Source organism: Rhinatrema bivittatum, chromosome 7 (assembly GCF_901001135.1).
Source record: "Rhinatrema bivittatum chromosome 7, aRhiBiv1.1, whole genome shotgun sequence".
In the NCBI taxonomy this organism is placed as follows: domain Eukaryota; kingdom Metazoa; phylum Chordata; class Amphibia; order Gymnophiona; family Rhinatrematidae; genus Rhinatrema; species Rhinatrema bivittatum.
Genome location: NC_042621.1, coordinates 66,203,962 through 66,221,688, shown reverse-complemented (window position 1 = coordinate 66,221,688; position 17,727 = coordinate 66,203,962). Strand labels below are relative to the sequence as shown.

The 17,727-nt window shown below is 41.7% G+C and overlaps 1 protein-coding gene across 1 annotated transcript in view; it reads left to right on the top strand.

Annotated features, from left to right (window-relative positions):
• ITFG1 (integrin alpha FG-GAP repeat containing 1) overlaps positions 1-17,727 on the top strand; it is a 526,073-nt gene that overhangs the window by 499,623 nt on the left and 8,723 nt on the right. Inside the window, exons 15-17 of the mRNA XM_029608474.1 lie at positions 4,549-4,673; positions 5,684-5,766; positions 8,243-8,360. Of these exons, the coding sequence (XP_029464334.1) occupies positions 4,549-4,673; positions 5,684-5,766; positions 8,243-8,360 (326 nt within the window). The remainder of the gene's footprint in view (positions 1-4,548; positions 4,674-5,683; positions 5,767-8,242; positions 8,361-17,727) is intronic.

The following is a 17,727-nucleotide window of genomic DNA, read 5'->3' as shown; positions in this document are numbered from 1 at the left end:
GTGTATTTAGGCCTGAAATTCATTTACTTCGATTTAGGTGTCTTTATGTGCATAGTGCTGAAAATAGGCATCTTTACTCCTAACTCCACATCCTGTGTGGCATACTTTTTAGAAACCTAAATTTAGATGTCTATTGAAAATTTGCTCCTAAATTTAGACAATCAACTCTTGTACATATTCCAATTTAGGTCCCTAAGTTCCAAAGTTAGGCAACTATACCCTTTGAAAATGAACCTCCTAGTTGCCCTTCTTTGTACTTTTTCTAACATTTAAATATCCTTTTGAGAATGGGGCCTACATATCAAATGTAGTCTGGGAAATACCCTATACAATAGTAGGCTGATGTTTTCTTTCCATCTTCTCCCTGTTTATTGCATACCGATCTTCTCCCTGTTTACTGCATACCAATGTGGGCTCAGCTTTGATTGTTATTGCTTGACTTTGCACACTCATTCTGAGTTTATCAACTAATATACACACATCTTTTCCTTCTTAGTGTTAGAAATATTGCCTCATCCAAAGCAAACTACATCTGTCTATTCTTGTGTTCCAAAGGTATTACCTTACTCATATCTGTATTAAATCTTATCTGTCAGTTGTCAGTCCATTTGCCTAAAGTATGTAAATCTTTCTGTAACATCAATGAGTTGTGCTGTGTGTTTACAACACTAGCAGATATTAGCGTTATCTGTGAAAATGGTAACAATCTTTCCTTTAGATCATTGATTAAAATATTAAAGAACAATGGTATTGGTATACATCATCCAATTAGAATAGGTGCCATGAATTGAAACATACAATATAATGGCAAATAAGAAGTCCCAAATTCATAATCTGCCTATAATCCTTTCTTGTTACAATACTATAGAGTGTGCCTGATCTCTGTCCTTACCTTCATATTTTCTCAGGATCTTGTATGCTTATCCCATACTTTCTTGAAATCTGTTACTGTTTTTGTTTCTATCACCACCACTGGGAGGCTGTTATCCACCATCCTTTTTATGAAGTCATATTTGTGACCTTTTATAACATCTCCTACAGCCACTTTTTAATCTACATGCAAATATTAAACTTATCCCATCTTAATTTGAAAATGAACTTGGAATGCATTACCATATTAAAAGCTTAAGTGAAATTCAGATAAATTATATGTCATGTTTTCTATATTTAGTTAAATCACCTGAATAAGTCCAAAATCTAAGTGTGTAAATGATGTACCACATCTGATGAGCACCTAAATGTTATCCTTGTTATTGACATTCAAAATTAAAAATCAGTTATAGACCCAGCATAGACAGCAGACGTTTATATCAACAGTAGCAGCTTTGAAATAAGATAATCATGAGTCCCAAGGGTCTGCTCTGGGTCTGTGATTGTCTTATTTTTAACTTTGAATGTCAATAAGAAGGGTACATTTAGATGCTCATTTCGGTGGTATATCTTCTATTTAGTCATCCGCTAAAATTTAGAGAGTATTGCTCCCGAACCCCCGTTGATTGTTGCTAATCATTTCCCTCCCTTCTGTAATTTTATAACAGCTCACGTAGGGCTAAAGTCTACATGGAAGAAAGTAACCGCAGACTTTAGCCTGAATTTTCAAAGCGGACTTACACATGAAAGTCTACTTTGAAAACGAGTGGGTAAACACATAGCCCTGCACGGCACGCATGCAGCTGTTTACGCCTGCTAGGAAGCAGGAGTAAATGTGTACGCGTACATGCACGTGCATGCTTTTGGACATTGAAAGCATACTGATAAATGGTTTCCTGAATGGGTACACACATAGCCCTGCACGGCACACATGCAGCTGTTTACGCCTGCTAGGAAGCAGGAGTAAATGTGTACGCGTACATGCACGTGCATGCTTTTGGACATTGAAAGCATACTGATAAATGGTTTCCTGAATGGGTACACACATAGCCCTGCACGGCACGCATGCAGCTGTTTACGCCTGCTAGGAAGCAGGAGTAAATGTGTACGCGTACATGCACGTGCATGCTTTTGGACATTGAAAGCATACTGATAAATGGTTTCCTGAATGGGTACACACATAGCCCTGCACGGCACGCATGCAGCTGTTTACGCCTGCTAGGAAGCAGGAGTAAATGTGTACGCGTACATGCACGTGCATGCTTTTGGACATTGAAAGCATACTGATAAATGGTTTCCTGAATGGGTACACACATAGCCCTGCACGGCACACATGCAGCTGTTTACGCCTGCTAGGAAGCAGGAGTAAATGTGTACGCGTACATGCACGTGCATGCTTTTGGACATTGAAAGCATACTGATAAATGGTTTCCTGAATGGGTACACACATATTTGCCACACTATTTCTGCTCAGCAGCAGCGGAGGAGTTAATATTCCCTACAGCTGGCTCCACCGTGCTATTTCCTGTTTACAGCTGATGTTGGAGGATTCATCTGGGCTGACTCTGCTAGGTGCTTCCTCCTCTCCGCTGGAGAGGTGAGCAGGCTAGTGCATTTTCACAAGCCGGGTATATCTGAACCATATCTAGGACCCGTTACCTTTCTGTAACATTGATTGAGGAGTAAAACTTTTAAATAGACATCATATTAGGGTTGGTCAAATAACAATGGCTCCATTTGTTTATAACTGTGATACAACAGCAGTGATATGTAAACTGCAGCAACAGAGACTCCGCTGGAGTTCCTCAGTAATTTCTTGATCAGCTGGGCCAATTCTATAGCTTCAATTTCCATAATCTTTGAGGTTGAAACATAATTCATAGCTGTACTGCAGTCACATATCTGAAACCACATGCTGAAGGCTTTGCACCCTGCTGGGGTGCAAAGCCTTCAGCATGTGGTTTCAGGCCCGGCGCGACCAGGTGTGCATACTGTGCATTTGCATGGGGCGACACACCCGGGGGAGCCAGCAGCAGCAGGAAAGTCTGCAGGGCCACCTGCAGCCATAGGAGAGAAGCTGCAAGCCGTCGGCAGCCATCAGAGAGACCCGTCAGAGAGGTGTCTCATAATTTCCCGCAGCCTCTACCCCGCTGACTTCAACATCCAGGTCAGCGGGGTTGGAGTTGCCGAGCTTCTCGCCTCCGTCCGTGCCTGGTGGAGCGGGGCTCATCTGCTCTCTTTCTCCTTATGAGAGTGAGAGAGATCTGGAGCTCATGCGGCTTTCGCTGCCTGAGCTGGGTCACCCGTGAGAGGCCAAGCCAGTCCTGGGTCAGGTTTTGCCCCACTGTGTCCGTGTCCTGCCTTGGACCCATCACTTACAACTTCAGAGGTGCAGTGGGGGCAGGACCTAAAGTGGCATCGCTCAGCCCTCGGGGTTGTGACCTGGCTTGGGCAGGAGCACTGCTGAGGCCTTCAAGGGATACTGACAGGCTAGCCTAGAGACTAGAGGAGATTGTGTTCATATAAAGGATCTTGATGTTCAGAGATTCAGATTTTATTTTTAAGAGTGTTTTGCAGATTTGTTTTTGGAAGAGATTGGCATGATTCAAAGGAACGCAAATCCCCCTTTAATCTAGGTACTTTGGTTTATCTTGGTCTGTTTAGATTTTGCCTGGTCCTTAGACCAATCTAGAAGAATGATAAAGATTTTGGAAGATGTGCTTCAGTGCTAAAAATTGTAAATTTATGTATTTAGGGAACAAATTTCTTCTGGCCAGTGGCAAGAACTGACTGCTAGCAGGCAGGAAAGGGATCTTTTAAGGGTAGTAACAGCAGCTCGGTGCACGTTACCCCCATGCGGAATTGTTACACCTAAAGTTAACATAAGTTGCCCCTTTTTTTCCTTTCTAATCTCAAGCCTCTAGGGATACGCAGGGTTTATCCTTAGGACATAGGATAAACACTGCAGATCCTTAAGGCATAGGTGTAACATTTCCGAATGGGGGCAATCTGCACAGAGCGGCAGTTACTACCCTTAACAGAAGCAATATATTGTACACTATGATGCCTAGATCTTTCCTTGGCGGTAAATCATACTTCAAATCAAACACTAGAGTAAGATTAATAAGAGTTTTCATGTAGTGATTTTTGTCACTGGAAATACTGAAATGTTCTATTTTCAAAAGATACTAAACTAGCTACTCAAACACTTGGCCAAGTTCTACATTTTTATCTCAGCAATCATTTGCACCCTTTATTTGAAGCTAAATATGCATTTTTACTAGTTTATGTGCATGTTTGAATTTGTGAATTGCACACTTATGAAACAAAAATGTGCCAATGACTGAAACAAGTTCACATCTTGACTAACCAAGCTTTTGCTTAGCTCATATTTAAAAAAAGAAGTTGAAAAATTATTTGCCATGATAGTTCCAAACTAAGTGCAAGTATTTTCCATGAAATGAAAATGGGTGAAAATTCATATTGGATAGATACTATAGACAAAATATATTCATCTGTACTAAAGATCTGTATTTCCATTTACATATATGTACTAGGAAATTACAAATTCCTTGAATCATTAGATTTTAATTGAGAAGAGCATGCATAATTTTTGTTTCTGCCGCAAACTCAACCTGTAGCAAAACGTCATCATCCTTTTCATTCGGTTCTTTCTAGCCGGACAGCTGAGCCAATCGGCGCACTTGGCTCTCCAGCTGCCTTACAACGTCCTGGGTTTGGGGCGCAGTGCCAACTTTCTGGATCATTTATATGTTGGCATTCCTTGGTCTCCAGGAGATCAGGTAAGTGAATGGAAGAAATTACCTTTGAGAACAGTGGAAGTGCTTTCAGGGCGCTTTGATTAAAAGAGTAGTGCATTTGTTTGCAGTTCACTGGGCAGCATTCCAGGATTTCACATGATCAATTGTGCTGCCCTTCATGAATAGAAATGCCTGCTTTCAGACTGTTATTTTTCTAAATTCATTGAGAAGTTGTACTGCTCTCCTCAGAGCACTCGTGCCACAAAAGTTTCTCAACTACGTTTGTGCTTGTGACACTGCGTCTGCTTCTGGGGCATCAGGGGCCCGCGAGGAAAGCTCCCTGACAAATAGCAATGTAAAGGGTAACGTTTTAGAAGTATTAAGGGCAGTTATTTGATGTATGAAGTTTTGAAATGCATCCCAGTGCAATGTGGGTGACACTTTCTTTTTCTTTCTTTGTTAAATCTGCGTTCAGGATGCAGCTTACGCGTGCTTACTCAAAAGTAGGACATGGCCCGCAGTAAAACCGAACAGATTGTGTGGGTGTTATTGCTGGCACTGTGCCTCAGTAGGGTGAAAAGTTGCACAAACATCTGTCAAACTTTACTTATGTAATGTTTGGGCCTATTCCTACTGCTGCTCCTTTTACCTCACTTCGGTATTTTTGGTATGGTGTTCAGTTGAATGCAACCCAGTTTTTTGGGGAGCTGCTGCACAGCATGCTCCGGCTCACTATAATATAACTGCAAAGCATAACAAAGCAGATAGCTGAAAATGGCTCTGTCGGATAACGCGCCTGAAAAGCATGCAGACATGCAATTTGCAAATTCAAATAGGGCTTATTTTTCCTTGACTGTAAATCTTTCTCTGTTTTTCCAGCACAATACCATTCATGTTAGCCAGGTGTCCAGTCTTTTACTGCTTTTCTTCCAAGCTGTAATGAGTAGTTTGCATGCCAGGCACAATCAGAATAGCTAATACTTTACAACTTGAGTTCATTCTATAGCCATGGTTATAAATGTGTGTTGATTATTTTGTTCTTTTTTTTTCAGTCTCAAGGGAATCAAGAATGGACTGCTATTATCCCAAACTCCCAGCTTATAGTCATTCCGTATCCACATAATGATCCAAGCCGGGTAATGTCCGCATCCTTGCTAAACTGTGTAGCATAGTGAGATGAATACTGAAATAGCTGCTTGATACATCTTGGGAAGAGGGAGAGAGAGAAGATATATTATTCCTGCTGTGTTCTAGTGTGAATGTAATTACTTATTTTGCTCCTGGGAAAATTTAAGACACAACCAGTGAACAAAAACAGACTTTAACACTTCTCATTACGAGTAAATTAATTAGCAACTGGTGTTCATCAAAATTTGTATACATATTGTTAAAGGTTTCTCAGTCGAGGTGGGCCAGATAATCATGATCATTGATCATGGTCCTATACCCTTCCACTAATGCAGGTATTCCCTGGAGCTGGGGGGTGGAATCACAAGGATTGATCTCAATAATGCAAATTCAGGAAACTGGGGTAGACATGTCGAAGTTCCCAATTTTTTTTCAAGTGAATACCAGGATTTAGGACCTCTGATTATTATTATAACTGTTGCTCATTTCCGACCTTTTGTGATATTAAAAAGAATGCATATATTTGTTCAACATGTGCATACTTTATTGTTTCCAGTGGCTTTAGGAATCTTAACTGAATAATAGAAAAGCCCTGATGTGTTTTCCAGTGCCCCCACAAGTTAGTGTTTGACGGAGTGGATGAAACACTCAAGAGTAGCCTAATAGGCCGCACATGACCAGCTGCCTGAGTTTATAACCAGTAGGCACTGCTAATCCTGGCAGTGAGTGACTCTTTATTGATTTTTTTAAAAAAAGACTGGCGTGCACATTTTGTATTGCAGTGCAGTAAGCTTCTTTGAGAACCGCCAGCCAAAGGCGTACATGTTTAATTGGGGTTGGGGAGCTTCTTGGTGTCACATCATGACACACTTGTTTCAGTTGTGTCCACCTAGATTTATAGAGAAATTAAGTAGAGGAGTCATTTAAATGTTTTGTGGCCAGAACTGCATTATTTCTGCTTCACTCTGGGGGGAAAAAAAATGACTTTATTGCTTTGCTGTGCCCAGTCACTTACATTACTTTTGTGCCCCTAAGAGATGGGGCCTGTAAATCTCTTGGTGCCATGCAAGTAATGTAGGTGACTGGGTACACCTCTTTCAATTAGCAGCAATGAATTTATTTGATCTCCCTTCTGGGACTGCAGTGTTTTATGTGGCTGAGTTGTACCTCTTCCTGCATTAAACAGCCTCCAAGGCATGTCTTCCTTTATTTTCTCCCTGCGACTTCAGAAAAAGCAATCTCGCCAAATTTATGTTTATAATAAAATGTATATTGATTTCTTTTTTTCCGTCTTTTGTAAATTTATTGACTTCAGGGGTTAACTTTCTTGTTTAATATCTATTGATTTTGATCTTGATTATAGCAGATGCAGGGATTTTTTTTTTTTAATCTGCTAAAGATCATTGAATTTTTTTTAGCTGAATAAGTAATTGATCTGTGGGCAAAATGCTATCTGCTAAAGCTTGTCTTGCTTTTGAGTATTGTAATTTGTTGCACAATTATAAATGCTTGTTTGAGTGCATGTTTTCCTTACAATTAATATATGTGGCCTTAGTTAATTACATAGGGCTTAATTCACCATAAAAATTCAGCAGTGAAGCCCTGATCTCTTGGAAATCTAACTCAAATACCCCCTTTATTTGGTATTTTTACCCCACATCTCTGCTCTCCCACACCTCCATCCTAAATCACATAACACTTTATCAGTTTCTTTAGAATCTGTAACCTTTTTCACGTGTGCAGAATTGCACTGCTGATATCACCAACATTTGCAACTGGGCGGAAGAAGCCCTCTGAGAACACGCAGATGGTTCTAAACTTCTCCCTATGATCTATTTGTGGAATGTAAAATTTGGGGTATAAACTTCTGCTAAGATTTATATGGGGTTGAAATGTTTTATTTTTATTTCATGTACTTTTTCTATATTGTATACATTCTCAGCTACCAGTTTGAGGTAATTGGGATATGAAAAGTTACTGCCAAAAATCCTCTACGTTTTTTTCAATATTTCCCATAAAATCCTTGATTACGGTTTCTTCAGTGTTGTGTTAACATCGATAAACAAAGAGTGTGCTCACTGGAAGCCACAAGCAACTTCTTTTAGAATATTATTAGCATTGTAAAAGTTTTGGCCACAAGCTGCAGTATTCTACGTAATCAAAGGTCAACCAAGAGTGCAGTATCCATAATTCAAAATTTATGGTCGATTTAAACATCTTAAAAGTTATTTAAGATCCTATAGGTGTCTACCAGTATATAAATCAAAACTGGCACACCCACCGCAGTGCATTTTAATGCAAACGACTTTTAGTAGGTAGTGGCAAAATGCTATCTAAAGAATACCATATGTAAGGTAATTCTAAAATATCAGGAAAAAGAGTTTAATGAAAAATAATTGAACTATCTTAATTCAACATATTAGCCAAGGCTAGTTAGTGTCTGTGGTACAAATTTCTCACTTCTCTTTTGTTCTGTTCTGTAGCTGGAGCGCAAAACTATACCTGACCCCAAGTAATATAGTACTGCTAACGGCTATCGCCTTAATTGGTGTCTGTGTTTTCATCTTGGCAATTATCGGCATATTGCACTGGCAGGAAAAGGTAAGCTTAATTAAAAGGAAATGACTTTCTGTTTAGTCTGTGCTCCTTCAAAACTGTACTATGCTGCTCAGAGCAGTGCAAAGTGTTTTAGATTTCCACTTACAAAGCACGCTATGAAGCATAACATTCTATTTCCTGTCACCTTCTGATCACTCTAGCACATCAAATCCCTCCAACCCACCCATCCTTCTTCTTTCCTCTTCACACTACCATCGGAATGCACTTTGTGATTCAGTTGTATTTTCTGGTAATGTCATCTTTTGTTCTGACATGCTTTTTTTTTTTACCTCTTGAAGAGAGTATACATCCCGAAAGCTAGCCAGGCAACACATGTGAGAAGTATCCTATCCATTTGGCATTCAGTGCTTTTAAGATGTCATCCAGAGCTGCTATAATTGCTGCAGATGACCATGGACTCATGTGAGCAAATGCAGGAAAGGCTCCATCACGTGCCGTACACTGGAAGGGAAACTCTTTGAAGATAAAGTCAAGAAGGCTGTGGAAATCCTTAAAGAACATAATTCACTTCAAGCTGCTCCAAAACCACGTCTGAACAAACTTCCACACCAAGCAGGTACTGAAGTTAGGAGCCCAGAAGACCATTTTTCTACACAGGAGGCACTTCCAGCATCCAAATAAGCCCAGGCAACCAAAAGGTCTCGCTCCCCCCCCCGCTGAAAACCAAGAATGGGTTTTTGACTGGATCCAGTCTCTATTCTGAAGAAACCCTTTGTTGGAGGGAGGATAAAGTTTTACGCAAGTCATTGGCCCTTTGCAATGAATAACATCAAAAGGTATCTATTGGAAATTCCTCCAGATAGCTAACTAAGAAAAACATTAACCTGGAATTACTACATTTGGAAATCACTGCCTGTTCTTTTGTTGGCCAAAGCAGTAAAACCAATCCTTCTGCAAGAGAGAGGAGGGATTCTGCTGCAGGTATTCTGGTTCCAAAGAAAACAGGGATACCGTCCCACCTTAGACCTAACAGCCTTGAACCTGTAGCTATTAAAAGAGAAGTTTAAAGATTACGATGCAATCCCTGGGCACCTTATTACCTTTTCTAAATAAAGGAGACTGGCCATATTCTCCACGTCTGAAGAAAGCTTACACTCAAATAGAGATTTATCCAGATCACAGGAAGTATTTCAAATTAATTGTGGGATCACATCACCTCTTGTGCTTCATATTACTTTATGGCCTAGCATCAACTTCACGGCGTTTCTCAAAATGTCTGATTGTCAGCTGAGATTCATGTGTTTCCCTACTTGGACAATTGGCTAGTCAAGGGCTTCTTGCAAGCAGAGACTAACAAATCTGTACACAACACCATCTGGGTACTGGAGTTGCTATGATTTATTCTTGATTACACCAGATCCAAATAAACCCAGCACATCTACTAGAATTTATAGGAGCTCTGCTAAGCACAGCTTGGGCCATAGGTTTTCTCCCTGCTAGGAGACTTAGTTGAGGAAGTGAAATAGATCATAATGATGATATTGGGTCTTATGGATTCAATAATCCATGTAATTTCTATGTCACATCTCTATTTGAGACATACCCAATTGACACTGAAGTCGTAGTAGAACCAAGCCAGGAACTACAGGAATGCAGCAGTATGCCAAAGAAGCTTAGAGACTCAATGTCATGGTATCTTTCGTATTCCAGTCTGGCCAGGGGCATTCCCTTTAAAATTCTTTATAACTCAGTTGTCCTAATCATAGATACATCTATCCTAGGCTAAGGAGCTCACATGAATGGTATCCATGCCTTGCCTTGGTCTCTCCAAGAGAAATGCTTCATATCAACATTATAATGCTAAGAGCAATACATTACGCTCTAAGGGTTTTCAGTAATCAAATTGGCATGGTCCAATGGAGTAATCATTTTATTCTTGAAAAGTCAGGAAAGAACAGGACCCCTGTGAGTGGTCTCAGAGTCAGAGCAAAGTGAACAGCATCTTTTCTCAACGGGGAACTCCCATATTAAACCAGTAAACCAGAGCAGGATGAAATCAGCATTCTGTTGCAGTAGGGGATCAGAAAGCAGGCTGGCATTGGATGACTTCTTCCTGCTTTGTGAAAGGAACTTCCATACTTGTTTCCTCCAATACCTCTAGTGGTAAAAACCTTCATAAAATTAAGAAGAGACCGAGAAACTATGATTCTCATAGCCGCCCTCTTTGCAGAGGGAGATTTGTTTTCCAGTTCTTTGGTGTCCTGATGGATAGATACCAATCAGTATGGAAGTTTTTCCAACTTTAATATTACAGAATCATGGATTCTTCCTTTACCCCCCAACATCTAATCTCTTGCCCCCAAAGTGAGAAGGAAATGAAGTAATACTTTCTTGTAGGCTCTCCGATTCAGTGTCTCAAATACTTCTTTGTAGAAGGAATACCCTAGAAGGGCCTTATGGTTGCAAATGGAAAAGGATTACTATTTGGTGTGAGAACAAGGCCCAAGCCTAGATCCTTTCTTCTATCCCACACAAAGCTGCTTGAATATCTTCTAAATATCTAGGAGTCTAAAATTCTGTCAAAGAAGGTCTTAAAGCTCTTGGCTCATACCATCATTATGTATTAATAATTAGATTTGATTTATCACAATTTCATTGGCACTATCAAAACAGTTCAAAAGAAAAGATTTGTAAAATAACCTTTTATGACATGATAAATAGTAAAATAATACCATGGTAAAATTACATCAAAAACTACAATATTGCTACATTAAACAAGCAATATAAAGAACCCCTATAATCATAACATACATTGCTGCATACTTCTAGAAGCACTTTAGAAATTAGTAGTAATAGTAGAAGAAAGACCGATTTCCATAATCCCTTAGTTGTAAGATTCATGTGGGGCTTGCTTCATTTGAAACCTTCCATCAATCCACCCACAGTGTCATGGTGGCTTGATATGGTTTTAATTCAGCTGATGGAAGCCACTTTAGAATCTATGGCCTCCTGTGGGCCTGGAAGGTCATTTTTGATGGTAGTTGCTTCAACCTGCAGAAAACTGGACAGCTTCAAGCCCTAGTAACTTATCCACTCAATACTAAATTCTTCATAACAAAGTGGGGTTACGCACACATCCTGAGTTTCTGCTAAGGTTATGGACTTGCACCTTCTATTTTGTCCTTGCTATATTTTTTTTAAAAAGTCACATGCTAATAAAGGTGAAAAAGACTTACAGACCTTGAAATGTAAGAAAACCATAGTCTTCTGATTGGAGAAGACTAAGGCCTTTGGAAGGTCTACCCAGCTTTTTATTTCCTTTTTCCCCATCAAGCTTTGGACTGCTATTTTGAGAGAACACACTAGTTGTATAGTAGACTGCATATTTTTGACTTCACGCAAACAGGTTTAACCTTGGAAGGGCATATCTGTGCATATAATGTCAGGGCTGTGTCTGTGGCCTATCTGAGGTGAACCCCTATTGAGGAGATATGCAAAGCTGCAGCATGGACTTCAGGTCCCACATTTATATCACACTATTTTTTTGGATGCAGACCCCTGACGCAACAGCAGATTTTGGTAGTCTGTTCTCCAGGGTCTCCGTAAAGTTTAGAGCCCACTTCCAGCCCCCCACTGCCCATTTTTATGCTTTCGAACAAATTGAAATATTTTTAATAAATTATATAAAAAGAATCAATGTGCATCCATCCATAACCACAATAATTATTCAATCAAGGGTCAGAAATTAACCAAATTTGGCAGGAAAAAATGTGACTATCCCTGACAAGATCAAAAATCAAAAATGTTAGGTCAGGAATTTCAGAGAACCAGACTTCCAAAAAAGAAATTCCCACTGCTTTTTATGGGAGCTAGAAGCTGCAGAATATTGACCACCGTTCCATTCCAAATGTATCTCCTCAACCTTCCAGGCAAACAGGGAAAAAAGAACTGAAACAGCTGATGATGGATGGCACAAAAAGGCACCTTCAAAACCACTTTTTCCCACAATTCCAAAGTCACACAGACACACACACACCACACCGCCCACACATCACGCACACTTACATACCTCCATCTGTCTGCCCCTATATCCCGCATACACCCCTCCCATTTTTACACCTTTAACCCACACTCTTTTATACCCACATATCCATATTCCTACACACATCCTACACCCACCCCAAACATCCTTAAACAATCCCTCACCACAAACCCCACCACACACATCTCCTTTACCCACGTTCAACCAGACACAAACCTAAAACCCACATCTCCTCCACCTTCACACGTACCCCATACTCTTGTACACGCACATACACTGCCAGTCTCTCCTACTCCTACACACACCTGCCACCTGGGAGACTTATCCATGTGTGCATACCCGTCTGCTACCCACCCAGCACTTCCCCAAACAGATCTTCACCAAAACACTCACATACATTAGAACATAAGAACATAAGAAAATGCCATACTGGGTCAGACCAAGGGTCCATCAAGCCCAGCATCCTGTTTCCAACAGTGGCCAATCCAGGCCACAAGAACCTGGCAAGTACCCAAAAACTAAGTCTATTCCATGTAACCATTGCTAATGGCAGTGGCTATTCTCTAAGTGAACTTAATAGCAGGTAATGGACTTCTCCTCCAAGAACTTATCCAATCCTTTTTTAAACACAGCTATACTAACTGCACGAACCACATTCTCTGGCAACAAATTCCAGAGTTTAATTGTGCGTTGAGTAAAAAAGAACTTTCTCCGATTAGTTTTAAATGTGCCCCATGCTAACTTCATGGAGTGCCCCCTAGTCTTTCTACTATCCGAAAGAGTAAATAACCGATTCACATCTACCCGTTCTAGACCTCTCATGATTTTAAACACCTCTATCATATCCCCCCTCAGTTGTCTCTTCTCCAAGCTGAAAAGTCCTAACCTCTTTAGTCTTTCCTCATAGGGGAGTTGTTCCATTCCCTTTATCATTTTGGTAGCCCTTCTCTGTACCTTCTCCATCGCAATTATATCTTTTTTGAGATGCGGCGACCAGGAATTGTACACAGTATTCAAGGTGCGGTCTCACCATGGAGCGATACAGAGGCATTATGACATTTTCCATTTTATTCATCATTCCTTTTCTAATAATTCCCAACATTCTGTTTGCTTTTTTTGACTGCCGCAGCACACTGCACCGACGATTTCAATGTGTTATCCACTATGACACCTAGATCTCTTTCTTGGGTTGTAGCACCTAATATGGAACCCAACATTGTGTAATTATAGCATGGGTTATTTTTCCCTATATGCATCACCTTGCACTTATCCACATTAAATTTCATCTGCCATTTGGATGCCCAATTTTCTAGTCTCACAAGGTCTTCCTGCAATTTATCACAATCTGCTTGTGATTTAACTACTCTGAACAATTTTGTGTCATCTGCAAATTTGATTATCTCACTCGTCGTATTTCTTTCCAGATCATTTATAAATATATTGAACAGTAAGGGTCCCAATACAGATCCCTGAGGCACTCCACTGTCCACTCCCTTCCACTGAATCCACACACTTCTACACCACCACAAACCCTGGATAATTCTACAATCCCACACACAGACACAAATCCACACACCCACCACAGATACATGCACATTCTAAACCCCACATGTATGTTCTACAGGCCCACATACATACCCAACCAAATTCCTCATACAATCCTAATCACATACCATCCCACCCACACATGCATACCCCTTACGACTACACACACAACACCAGGACTAGTGGAACCTATTAGGCGGACTAGGTGGCCACCTAGGGTGCTGGAATGGGGCAGGATGTTGTAGGTCAATGCAGGACGCCATGTCTGAAAAGAGAAGGAGTCCCGCAGTGTGACGTGGAGATAGGTAAGATTGCTGATAGTGTGATTCAAGAGGTCAGGGAGGGGGAGAGAGATCTCCACCTAGGGTGGCTGGACATCCTTGCACCGGCACTGCCCAACACTACATACACACACACATATTCCTACATCCCCATACAAACCTACAACCCACAAATTTGTATACTCACAGATGCAGCCACAGCCCATCAGATACACACCCACCCCAATTCCCTAGTCATCTATTAGCCACACACATTCCTATATCCACACACCCACACATTTTCCCACACATTCCTCCACCTCTTCTCACCTGCCCGTATACCCCCCATACACGTTCCTACACTCCCACTCTTACACCTACCCACATAGCTCACATACACACCCACCCCAATTCTCCATATACTTCTATTCACCTACCACACACACACACATCTCATACATACCACACACACTTTCCTACATCCCTTCAACTACCTATCCTCCTATTCCCTACAGCCGCCCTCTCCTCCCTCAGAAGAGGAATATGTTTTTCGATCCCTCCCATATCAAAAACCCCTTTTGTGGGAAAGCCCCTGAGGCTCCGTCCCTGGCATGTTTATCTCTAAACCAGAGCCTCAGTTCTTTAAATTGGTGCATCTCTTGGGAAGCCAGGGCCAGGTAACTGCAGCGGCAGTCATTGGACAGTTTCTGCTGGGGTTCCTCCATTGATTACTGTGATGGCCTACCCCTTCTGAGGGTAGCTGTGAGTGGTGGATTGGTTGCTTCCAAACCTCAGAAATCAGTAATTGTCACTCAACTGTCAATTGGGGATTTGAAAGGGTTTTTTGGAATTGGGAGGTCACGATTCCCATTTCTTCTCTCCCTTTAGAAAGAGGAGATTTGACTGGGTTCCAGGGCAACTCTTATGGGTTCCCTTCTGGATGCACGATTGTCCACCCCTACAAGAGGTATCCCTTGTTCTCCGTTCCTGGGGAAGGGATGTCAACGCTTCTGACTGGCTCTTGGTTCCTCACAAGCTTCGAGAGCCGGTCAAGTGGTAGCGCCCTCCTTAGGTCAATCTAAGGCACAGAAGGTCTATTTCACAAGGGAGCCTTTCCAGAGTAGCTCCCAGGTGAACTTTAAGGATTTCTCCCGTCCAGTAGTCACCTTGATATCTGCTGAGCTCAGTGGGCCATTATGGCCAGTCATTCTATATGGTTACATTGATTTTAAACTTTATCTGTTCTTTTAATTGTAAACTGCTCTGGCCAGATCTGGAATTTGTTGTGCAGTATATAAGAAACAAGAAAAAAATAAATAAATTCTCACCTGTGGGACCCTAAGAGAGAAGGGTTCTAGTCCATCTAATTGGTAAGTATGCCTTTCAACCTATCATCATTTCTTTAGCTGAGGGAGTTGGGGGATGAGGAGCACTGCAACAGAGGTGCTGCTCTTGGTTGCAGTCGCTTGCAAGCTGTGCTTCCCCATTTTAGAGATAACCCTGTCTGCTGTGGACAGGGGAATCCTGGTTCCATTACTGGCTGCATGCTTCCTTGGGGGAAACATTTGCAATCTGAGGTATTAATACCTAAGCCAGGTGCTTGGCAGTCTGTTCCGAGATTGCCCTGGCCCTGCCCTGGTACCCTTAGGGTTTCCGGGCTGGTGAAGAAATCCTGTTCGACAGAGGTTTGCACTTGCGGCACCCCAGCTTCCTGTCTTTTAGTGGAGTGTTCCTGGATTTTCTATCCTGGAGAATTTGCTCTCAGTATCAGCTGTTCCAAGCAGGCTGAGGGCTCTATCTTGGTGGGTAACTCCCTACTGGAATCGACAGTGAGTTATTCATTTGTGGTTGGGGTATTTAACCTAGCAGTTCAGTGGTCTGCCTCCTTGTGTTCTCGCTCCGTCTGACTTCCAGTTGGAATGTCGGGGGAAGGAGAGGAAAAGTTATGGCATTCCTGGTATATCTCTGTGTATACTTGCATTGAAAGATTCACCACATTTTCCCTATATTTTTGCCAGCTCTGGCCATTTATGACTTTAGCTCTTCTCCCTTCACTAGGTTGCCCAAAGTGCCTTCCTGCTCACCAGACTTATCCTGTAGACAGGATGGATAATCCTGCCCTTGACAGGGTGCAGTGTGTGGTGAGCTCTCCCTGCCTGGGAGTTTGGGCTAGCATTTGATTCAGGGGTTGCCTTCATCCCTTGAAACTCTTCTCACTGTCCTGCATGGTCAGCTAGGTCTAGTGCTTTGGCACATAGGGTCTGTCCCAAGCTCTGCCGTTGGGCTGGTTATTCTCCAAGCATTGCTTGGGCTTTCTACCCATTGTGCCTGTCAGGCATACATGAGCACACTTCTTTAAAGACATTCTGTCCTCCGAGTGTCAGTGGACCACATCTTCTTTCTGGGGAGTTTTTCAGGCCCCAGTTGAGTTTTCGGTTGTCTTCTGACACCGAAGGAAACTGTGCTGTTTTCGTCCAAGAGTCCTTCTCTTGTGTACATCTCTAGGCTTTTCCTGTACCCAGGAGGTTCCAGACCTACTATCATTGTCAGGGATTACTAATATGAAACTCTGCTTGTAATGTTTTCCGTTATATGGGGTATGCTTCTGCCTGCACTCACATCACTCCTCTGCCTTAGGCGCCCTGCTATGCATGAGGGTTTTGTGTCTCAGTCATTCATATGGTTTATCTTTGTAGAACCCAACTCTTCTCTAGCTTGGACCCCTTATGGGTTGGCTGCCTCACAGGCAAAAGGGAGAATGGTAGTGCTTTCAACACTGTGCGGTTTCCCACTTTGTCCTGCTCGGACAGCCTATAACTAGGGATTCACCCATTTGTGTGGACTACCATCCTGCTTGTCCTCGGAGAAAGCAGAGTTGCTTACCTGTTAACAGGTGTTATCTGATGACAGCAGGATGTTAGTCCTCATGAAACCCACCCGCCTCCCCTGGGAGTTGGTTTTCTAGGTTTTAGCTATATCATGGACTGCCTAAGGGGCAGGGTGATAACTACAGCTGCACATGCTCAGTAGGGCATGTTTGAAAGTTTTAGATTCTTTGAGATCGAAGTTCCGTGCAGGGCTCCATCTGATGATGTCACCCATACGTGAGGACTAAAATCCTACTGTCCTCAGAGAACACCTGTAACATTTGCTACTTAGACGGATAAATTGTGAGTTATCCATCTAAATGGCTTTTGAATATCTACCTCATAATCCATAGCTTAGAATATTTTAGAACACTTTAAGGGACTCTGACATAAATATTTTGGTGCGGAAATAAATTGTTTCTACTTACTGAAGGTTTACTTTTCTGTTAACAGTCTCTCTCCTGCAGTGGAATTAGCACAGCTATTTATCCCTTTTTTTGTTGTTGTTGTTGTTGAAGATAACCTTTAGCTAGGGTGTCCCATCCATGTAACAAAGTTATTTACCTTTAATGGGTGTCCTCTGAAGACCGTGGCTCACCCCTGTCCAATACCCTGTCCAAAACATTTAACTCCAAAAGAGGATGAGGGAAGGTAAGCTTAATAATGTAAATTGCAAAACTGAGGCATGTTATACA